This window comes from Lithobates pipiens, unplaced genomic scaffold (assembly GCF_037356315.1).
Source record: "Lithobates pipiens isolate NorthernLeopardFrog02 unplaced genomic scaffold, aLitPip1_a1.2 Scaffold_23, whole genome shotgun sequence".
Classification (NCBI taxonomy): domain Eukaryota; kingdom Metazoa; phylum Chordata; class Amphibia; order Anura; family Ranidae; genus Lithobates; species Lithobates pipiens.
The window spans coordinates 187839615-187849915 of NW_027507785.1; the positions used below are offsets into that span (position 1 = coordinate 187839615).

General features: G+C 47.6%; 1 protein-coding gene across 2 annotated transcripts in view; it reads right to left on the minus strand.

The window, feature by feature from the left end:
- The window catches only part of KCNT2 (potassium sodium-activated channel subfamily T member 2), a 1477061-nt gene extending 1467329 nt beyond the window's left edge, over positions 1-9732 (minus strand). For both annotated transcript variants that reach the window (XM_077452683.1, XM_077452682.1), the window contains exon 1: positions 9453-9732. In XM_077452683.1, coding sequence (XP_077308809.1) covers positions 9453-9547 — 95 coding nt within the window. In that variant the 5' untranslated portion in view covers positions 9548-9732. The remainder of the gene's footprint in view (positions 1-9452) is intronic.
- Between the last annotated feature and the right edge of the window lie 569 nt (positions 9733-10301).

Here is a 10301-nt window from a genome sequence, read left to right on the forward strand (position 1 = left end):
TGACAGCAGCTCCGTGACATACAGCGCTGACAGCAGCTCCGTGACATACAGCGCTGACAGCAGCTCCGTGACATACAGCGCTGACAGCAGCTCCGTGACATACAGCGCTGACAGCAGCACCGTAAGCAGCCCCAGGAGGAAGTCAGCACAGCACAGGGATGGTGTGATCCCCTCATAATAAGAACCCCCAGGAGGAAGTCAGCACAGCACAGGGATGGTGGGAGCCCCTCATAATAAGAACACCCAGGAGGAAGTCAGCACAGCACAGGGATGGTGGGAACCCCTCATAATAAGCAGCCCCAGTAGAAATATGACACCGCTCAACCTCTTCAAAGAGGAGGGTAGGGGCATATAGTACGGTGTGCTTTTTTGGGTCAGGGAAGTGAGCCAAATGAATTAAGAAGGTCTGTGTGCTTGATTCCAAAAATTGTTTATAGACATATACATGGTCTACTGATCACATGTGTTGAATTCCTCCGAGATCCATGCCTCATTCATTTTTAGAAATGTGAGGTAGTTAACACTGTGGTGAGCTAGGCGAGTACGCTTATCGGTCACAATCCCCCCTGCTGCGCTGAACGTCCTTTCGGACAGGACACTGGATGAGGGGCAAGCCAACAGTTCGATTGCAAATTGGGCAAGCTCTGGCCAGAGGTCAAGCCTGCCCACCCAGTAGTCTAGGGGTTCATCACTCCTCAGAGCGTCCACATCGGCCGTTAACCCGATGTAGTCGGACACCTGACGGTCTAGGCGTTCCCTGATGCTGGATCCGGATGACACCTGTCGATGGGTCGGCTGAAAGAATGACCTCATATCCGAAGTCACCAACACATCTTCAAACCGGCCTCTTCTTGCAGGCGCTGTTGGATTGGTACCCGCAAATCCTTCTCTGGGAGTGGGAATTGCTCCTCTGCCAGCGCACGCAAAAGCAGAATGCAGCATTTCTCGAAGCAAGGCCTGGAAGTGCTGCATTCTGACAGCCCTCTGCGACGGCGGTAACATTTCCGCCATTTTGTGTTTGTACCGGGGGTCTAAGTACGTTGCCACCCAGTACTGGTCCTTGACCCTCATGCTTTTTATACGGGGGTCCCTATTAAAACACTGGAGCATGAAGGCCCCCATTTGCACTAAAGTGGAAGCGGTGTGGTGGCCTGGCTCCTGCTCATCATCCAGGATAATGTCGTCCTCTTCATTCTCCTCTCCCCATCCTCGCACAACAGGGATCCCAGAAAGGTTTAAAGCATGCTCTTCTTGCTCCTGCTCATCCGCCCCGGCACCATCCTCCTCTGACTCCTCATCAGACTCCTGTTGTTGACTTGTCTCAGATAGAGTAGCCCCCCCTGGGAATTCATCCAGCATTGCGACTTCCTCATCTTCCCGCTCCTGCTCCTCCACAGCCTGATCAATGACACGACGCAATGCACGCTCCAGAAAGAAGGCATAAGGTACCATGTCACTGATGGCGCCATGGCTGCGACTGACCAGTTTGGTGATCTCCTCAAATGGCCGCAGAAGTCTGCATGTGTCGCGCATGAGCAGCCACTGGCGCGGTGAAAAAAAACCCAGCTCCCCAGAACCGTTTCTTTCGCAGAGTTCATACAGGTAGACGTTAACTGCACGTTTCTGCTGGAGCAGCCTATCAAGCATATAGAAGGTTGAGTTCCATCGCGTCGGGCAATCGCAAATAAGACGTCTGACCGGCAGATGGTGTCGCCGCTGAATGTCAGCAAGGCGAGCCATGGCCGTGTAAGATCTTCTGAAATGGGCCGAGATTTTCCTTGCCTGCCGCAAGATGTCCTGGACCCCAGGGTATTTGACAAGGAATCGCTGCACGACCAAGTTTAAGACGTGTGCCATGCACGGCACGTGCGTGATTTTGCCCTGTTTCAATGCGCTAAGCAGATTGGCACCGTTGTCACACACCACTTTACCAACTGTCAAATTGAGCGGTGTTAGCCACTCATCTGCCTGTGAACGCAAAGCTGAAAGGAGTGCCGGGCCAGTGTGGCTCTTTGCTTCCAGGCACAACAGACGCAGCACGGCATGGCAACGTCTCACCTGGCATGTGGAATAGGTTCTGGGGAGCTTGGGCGGTGCAGTGGAAGAGACGCTAGCAGCGGAAAAGGAGGAGGCAGCTGAGGAGGAGAGGGAGGAGGATGGAGTAGGAGGAGGAGAAGAAGAGTCAGGCCTGCATGCAATCCGTGGCGGTAAAACCAAATCTACACGGGTGCCACGGGTTACATGCTTGACGGCCGTCAGAAGGTTCACCCAGTGGGCAGTAAAACTGATATACCTTCCCTGCCCGTGTTTGCTAGACCACGTGTCTGTGGTCAGATGTATCTTGGCACCGACACTGTGTGCCAGAGATACATTCACTTGCCGCTGAACATGGCCATATAGCTCTGGGATGCCCTTCTCTGAGAAATACTTCCTTCCTGGGACCTTCCATTGTGGTGTTCCAATGGCCACAAATTTGCGAAAGGCCTCCGAGTCCACCAGTTTATATGGCAGTAGTTGGCGGGCTATGAGTTCTGACAAGCCAGCCGCCAACCGTTGGGCAAGAGGGTTATCCGGCGTCATCATTTTTTTACGCTCAAACATTAGGCCCATGGAAGCCTGCCTTTTTGCAGAAAAATGTGAGCTTGGCGTGATGGAAGGTGGAGTGGAGGACAATTGTGAGGAGAGAGGAGAAGGAGAAGTAGAAGACGAGGCTGGACGGTGAGAGCCTGCAGTGTGGCTTTGTGTGTTCCGTTGCTCCCACTGGGCTCGGTGATGGCTGCTCATGTGCCTTCTTAAGGCGGTCGTCCCTAGGTGAGTATTGGGCTTACCGCGACTAACGCGTTGACTGCAAAGATTGCAGATGGCAACGCTATTGTCAGCAGCGGACACGTTAAAAAAAGCCCACACTGCGGAGCCATGTGCCGGTGTCCTGGGAGCGCCAGATGTGACCGTACATGGTCGATGACTCGCTCCTGATACATTTGCAGTCTGCTTTGTCCCTGCTGTGCAATGTAAGTCATTGCTGCTTCTCCTCCCTATCTGCTGGTCCATATCTCCCTCTGAACTCCCCTCCTCTTCCTCTCTTGTGGGCACCCACGTGACATCACTAGACACGTCATCATCAACGTCACCTTCCCCACCGCTATAAGTAGAGTAGGCAGCAACACCGGGGACCAACCTCCTCCTTGGGCTGATCTGGGTACTGGCGTCAGACTGCTGAGTAGCGCTTGTTGCTACCTCCTCTTCCTGATCCAATACCAAGAGTGGCTGCGCATCAGAAATGTCCTCTTGATATGGATCGGAAAATAATTCCAGTGACTCAAGCGGAAGGTATGTGGTGGTGGTGGTGGTGGTCGTGTTGTTGGTGGTAGTGTCTTTGGGGGTGCACATAGCAGAGAGTGAAGAAGAGGGTGCAGATCGAGAGGATGAGGAGGGTGCAGAAGAGTAAGGCTGAGCGAGCCACTCAACCAAGTCTGGTGCATCCTTTAAAGTAATTGAACGCACCTTCTGCAACTTCCCACTTTGGCTCAAGCCTGTTGCTCCTGCCCTACCCCTACCACCCCTGCGGAAGGGCCTGCCTCTTCCTCTGCATGTCATTTTTTAAATGACCCTGTGACAAAACTCTTAGTCCCTATACCGCTGAAGGACTGCTGCAGTATAGGTGAGCGGTCAGCAGTGGTGCACGTCAACCCTATCTATTGTGGACCTATAGCGGTCCTTACAGAACAGCAGACTGTACCGCACTCAAGCCTATGTACCGTAGCACCCTATACCAAGTTACCAGTCCTTATAAGAACTTTTGTGGACCAAGCAGGTTGTGTATTAGTGTTTAGCAGACTGTACGTCAGTCCCTATACCGCTGAAGGACTGCTGCAGTATAGGGCAGCGGTCAGCAGTGGTGCACGTCAACCCTATCTATTGTGGACCTATAGCGGTCCTTACAGAACAGCAGACTGTACCGCACTCAAGCCTATGTACCGTAGCACCCTATACCAAGTTACCAGTCCTTATAAGAACTTTTGTGGACCAAGCAGGTTGTGTATTAGTGTTTAGCAGACTGTACGTCAGTCCCTATACCGCTGAAGGACTGCTGCAGTATAGGGCAGCGGTCAGCAGTGGTGCACGTCAACCCTATCTATTGTGGACCGATAGCGGTCCTTACAGAACAGCAGACTGTACCGCACTCAAGCCTATGTACCGTAGCACCCTATACCAAGTTACCAGTCCTTATAAGAACTTTTGTGGAACAAGCAGGTTGTGTGTTAGTGATTAGCAGACTGTACGTCAGTCCCTATACCAATGAAGGACTGCTGCAGTATAGGGCAGCGGTCAGCAGTAGTGCACGGCAACCCTATGTATTGTGGACCGATAGCGGTCCTTACAGAACAGCAGACTGTAACGCACTCAGGCCTATGTACCGTAGCACCCTATACCAAGTTACCAGTCCTTATAAGAACTTTTGTGGAACAAGCAGGTTGTGTGTTAGTGATTAGCAGACTGTACGTCAGTCCCTATACCAATGAAGGACTGCTGCAGTATAGGGCAGCGGTCAGCAGTAGTGCACGGCAACCCTATGTATTGTGGACCGATAGCGGTCCTTACAGAACAGCAGACTGTAACGCACTCAGGCCTATGTACCGTAGCACCCTATACCAAGTTACCAGTCCTTATAAGAACTTTTGTGGACCAAGCAGGTTGTGTGTTAGTGATTAGCAGACTGTACGTCAGTCCCTATACCAATGAAGGACTGCTGCAGTATAGGGCAGCGGTCAGCAGTAGTGCACGGCAACCCTATGTATTGTGGACCGATAGCGGTCCTTACAGAACAGCAGACTGTAACGCACTCAGGCCTATGTACCGTAGCACCCTATACCAAGTTACCAGTCCTTATAAGAACTTTTGTGGACCAAGCAGGTTGTGTGTTAGTGATTAGCAGACTGTACGTCAGTCCCTATACCAATGAAGGACTGCTGCAGTATAGGGCAGCGGTCAGCAGTAGTGCACGGCAACCCTATGTATTGTGGACCGATAGCGGTCCTTACAGAACAGCAGACTGTACTGCACTCAGGCCTATGTACCGTAGCACCCTATACCAAGTTACCAGTCCTTATAAAAACTTTTGTGGACCAAGCAGGTTGTGTGTTAGTGTTTAGCAGACTGTGCGTCAGTCCCTATACCGCTGAAGGACTGCTGCAGTATAGGGCAGCGGTCAGCAGTAGTGCACGGCAACCCTATGTATTGTGGACCGATAGCGGTCCTTACAGAACAGCAGACTGTAACGCACTCAGGCCTATGTACCGTAGCACCCTATACCAAGTTACCAGTCCTTATAAGAACTTTTGTGGACCAAGCAGGTTGTGTGTTAGTGATTAGCAGACTGTACGTCAGTCCCTATACCAATGAAGGACTGCTGCAGTATAGGGCAGCGGTCAGCAGTAGTGCACGGCAACCCTATGTATTGTGGACCGATAGCGGTCCTTACAGAACAGCAGACTGTAACGCACTCAGGCCTATGTACCGTAGCACCCTATACCAAGTTACCAGTCCTTATAAGAACTTTTGTGGACCAAGCAGGTTGTGTGTTAGTGATTAGCAGACTGTACGTCAGTCCCTATACCAATGAAGGACTGCTGCAGTATAGGGCAGCGGTCAGCAGTAGTGCACGGCAACCCTATGTATTGTGGACCGATAGCGGTCCTTACAGAACAGCAGACTGTAACGCACTCAGGCCTATGTACCGTAGCACCCTATACCAAGTTACCAGTCCTTATAAGAACTTTTGTGGACCAAGCAGGTTGTGTGTTAGTGATTAGCAGACTGTACGTCAGTCCCTATACCAATGAAGGACTGCTGCAGTATAGGGCAGCGGTCAGCAGTAGTGCACGGCAACCCTATGTATTGTGGACCGATAGCGGTCCTTACAGAACAGCAGACTGTACTGCACTCAGGCCTATGTACCGTAGCACCCTATACCAAGTTACCAGTCCTTATAAAAACTTTTGTGGACCAAGCAGGTTGTGTGTTAGTGTTTAGCAGACTGTGCGTCAGTCCCTATACCGCTGAAGGACTGCTGCAGTATAGGGCAGCGGTCAGCAGTAGTGCACGGCAACCCTATGTATTGTGGACCGATAGCGGTCCTTACAGAACAGCAGACTGTACTGCACTCAGGCCTATGTACCGTAGCACCCTATACCAAGTTACCAGTCCTTATAAAAACTTTTGTGGACCAAGCAGGTTGTGTGTTAGTGTTTAGCAGACTGTGCGTCAGTCCCTATACCGCTGAAGGACTGCTGCAGTATAGGGCAGCGGTCAGCAGTAGTGCACGGCAACCCTATGTATTGTGGACCGATAGCGGTCCTTACAGAACAGCAGACTGTAACGCACTCAGGCCTATGTACCGTAGCACCCTATACCAAGTTACCAGTCCTTATAAGAACTTTTGTGGACCAAGCAGGTTGTGTGTTAGTGATTAGCAGACTGTACGTCAGTCCCTATACCAATGAAGGACTGCTGCAGTATAGGGCAGCGGTCAGCAGTAGTGCACGGCAACCCTATGTATTGTGGACCGATAGCGGTCCTTACAGAACAGCAGACTGTAACGCACTCAGGCCTATGTACCGTAGCACCCTATACCAAGTTACCAGTCCTTATAAGAACTTTTGTGGACCAAGCAGGTTGTGTGTTAGTGATTAGCAGACTGTACGTCAGTCCCTATACCAATGAAGGACTGCTGCAGTATAGGGCAGCGGTCAGCAGTAGTGCACGGCAACCCTATGTATTGTGGACCGATAGCGGTCCTTACAGAACAGCAGACTGTAACGCACTCAGGCCTATGTACCGTAGCACCCTATACCAAGTTACCAGTCCTTATAAGAACTTTTGTGGACCAAGCAGGTTGTGTGTTAGTGATTAGCAGACTGTACGTCAGTCCCTATACCAATGAAGGACTGCTGCAGTATAGGGCAGCGGTCAGCAGTAGTGCACGGCAACCCTATGTATTGTGGACCGATAGCGGTCCTTACAGAACAGCAGACTGTACTGCACTCAGGCCTATGTACCGTAGCACCCTATACCAAGTTACCAGTCCTTATAAAAACTTTTGTGGACCAAGCAGGTTGTGTGTTAGTGTTTAGCAGACTGTGCGTCAGTCCCTATACCGCTGAAGGACTGCTGCAGTATAGGGCAGCGGTCAGCAGTAGTGCACGGCAACCCTATGTATTGTGGACCGATAGCGGTCCTTACAGAACAGCAGACTGTAACGCACTCAGGCCTATGTACCGTAGCACCCTATACCAAGTTACCAGTCCTTATAAGAACTTTTGTGGACCAAGCAGGTTGTGTGTTAGTGATTAGCAGACTGTACGTCAGTCCCTATACCAATGAAGGACTGCTGCAGTATAGGGCAGCGGTCAGCAGTAGTGCACGGCAACCCTATGTATTGTGGACCGATAGCGGTCCTTACAGAACAGCAGACTGTACTGCACTCAGGCCTATGTACCGTAGCACCCTATACCAAGTTACCAGTCCTTATAAGAACTTTTGTGGACCAAGCAGGTTGTGTATTAGTGTTTAGCAGACTGTGCGTCAGTCCCTATACCGCTGAAGGACTGCTGCAGTATAGGGCAGCGGTCAGCAGTAGTGCACGGCAACCCTATGTATTGTGGACCGATAGCGGTCCTTACAGAACAGCAGACTGTACCGCACCCAAGCCTATGTACCGTAGCACCCTAGACAGACCAAGTTACCAGTCCTGATAAAGAGCTTTGTGGAACAAGTGAGTTGTGAATGATTAGCAGACTGCAGCAGAAGGGCAGCAGTCAAGTATAATATTCTTTCTATATTTGGAAGAAAGAATATTATACGTGTACAAGCCTATTACCGTACCACTGATACCAGTCCTGAAAAGAACCTTTGTGGAACTAATAGTAACAGCAAGTCTTTAAAATTATCCTCACTGCCTGACACACTGCTTCCTGCCTGTCCCTATACAAATTGGCAAAAAAGAGTAGGCTGGAACGATTAGCTGGAACAGCTCTTTTGTGGACCTGATAGTAACAGCTAATGATGATGATGATGATGATGATGAAGAAAGACTAATCTGGCTGAGCTGTCCCTAAAATAGCAGCATACAGCGCTCTGTCCCTTTATCTAAACTGACAAAAGAAACTCAGGCTGCTGACCTAACACCTATACCAGTCCTGAAAAGAACTTTTGTGTACCAAATAGCTAGCGTTTTCTCTGTCCCTACTCCACACAGGATCCTTTCCCTACAGTGACAGAAGAAAGAATGTAAAATGGCCACCGGATCGGGTGTATTTATAGGTTAGGGGGAATGTCCAAGTGTCCATGAGCTGTCATGTCTCAATTGGTTGTCCTGTAACACATGATAAACGTGTCACGAAAGGTTAAAGTTCTTGTATACATTAAACACGTAAGTCCGCCGGGGCGAACGACGGAAAAAGGCGTTCGAACCCGCGGACGGCGAAAGTCGGAAATTCGCCGCGAAACGACCGCCGGGCGAACCGTTCGGCCATCACTATTCCCAAGTAAACAGACTGGATCCTAGATATGGAACCCACCATATAGGTATATATATCTTTAAGGAAAAAAAAACTGGTGACCGCCTTTTCTTTATATCCCACTTGACACTGTCAGAGATTCATACACTTTGAAGACTAATTTACCTAAAATCTACAGCATATGATATGCTAGTCAGAAAAGTTAAAACTTTGCAATGGATCATTTAATGACCACCTGAGCTTTCAGAAAACAAAATTTGACTTTTATTCAACCCAAAGAATATTTTAAATAATAACATTTAATAATCTCTCTTTAATAAATCTTTCATTCATCACAATCATTTGTCCAACTAATAAAAGTAACATAACTAATGTTAACAGTGTTTTATAAAATGACCTGTAAGGTTCTGCCTTTCAAAAATGTTAACAGTAATCCAAAAGTAAAAGTTTGTCATCATCCCTAAGTAGAAAATATTTTCTAATTTCTTCACAAAAATTATTTAAATTGAACTTCTCTTTCCTACTAAGACTCTTTGACATGCACTTTACTTGCATTTTAAGTTTATAAAAGATTGCTCATTTGCACAATGTGTTTTAATTAAACTATGCCTTTTTGTTTCTTGAGACTTGATAATCCAGAGCCTCCAGTACTGTTTACAATCAAATGTGGTACTACTTTGACAAACACTTAAAGCTGTTATTTTCAGAACGCATCTGTAACTGAACAACCCAGCTACAAGAAACGGATAGCCTCAGAAAGCCAGTATAGTAAACACAAGCACGCATTGTGACAAGTATTGGCACAGTGCAAAGAGAGATGGTAACTATACACCTCAAAACATCTTATTCAAAGAAATGTCTTCTAATATTCAAGATGCTGCATCTTTTTTACTCTTTTGCATTATCCAAGTTATAAAGAAAATCATATTTTACCTGTCATCATTTTGCAATGCCTGATCCCCAAGAATTAAATCCCGAAATCTGTATCTTGGAGGGAGTGCAGGGACCTCACTGTCTAAATCCACCATCCTGCTTCTTCATAGAGTATAGCACAAGAGTGAATGTCCCTGGAGTCTGCTGTAAGCTGGCACACTGCAGGTTGCAGGGAGCATAGATGATCACTTAGCAGCATTACGTTATAGAGAGACACAGTGATCAGGATTGTAAGCCCTATACACATACAACATTCAGAATCATCCTCAGTGTGCAGAGCAGAAACGCCTCTGCTCATCACATTTGTCACTCAAGAAGCTTACAGTAAGATGTGAAATGGACCACATATAGAACGCTTCTTGTAGCATCTTATTCAGAACTCTTAAGATAATAACATCATATGTTCAAAGAAAGAATAAAAAGAGCAGAATCAAAATGCTTACCCTGCCTTTATATAAGTTGCTTGTTTTTGTGCTTTTTAAAAAAAAAATATTTTTAGTCTGGGGTTTGTACTAATAATATTTTTTGCATATAGGTTTCATTCAGTGATTTGATCTTTATTTGCTTTATTTTTATTTTTAACCAATTAATTGCTGTGTGTCTGCTGAAATGAATAGAAGCTCTCTGGAAAAATACTGTACATAAAAGCTTGTGTTTAATTATCACATACTATTTCTCACAAAGCAATTTTAAAGTGAAGTAGTGTATGTTGTACTAAAAAAAATAAGCAGGGTTCTAAAGCTGTGCTTATAATTAAGTACTTTTGGAGCCTATTTATTCAGGAAAGACTATGCCATTTATCATTACAAATGTTAAGTGTATGATGTGCAGACATTTACTATGCAATTT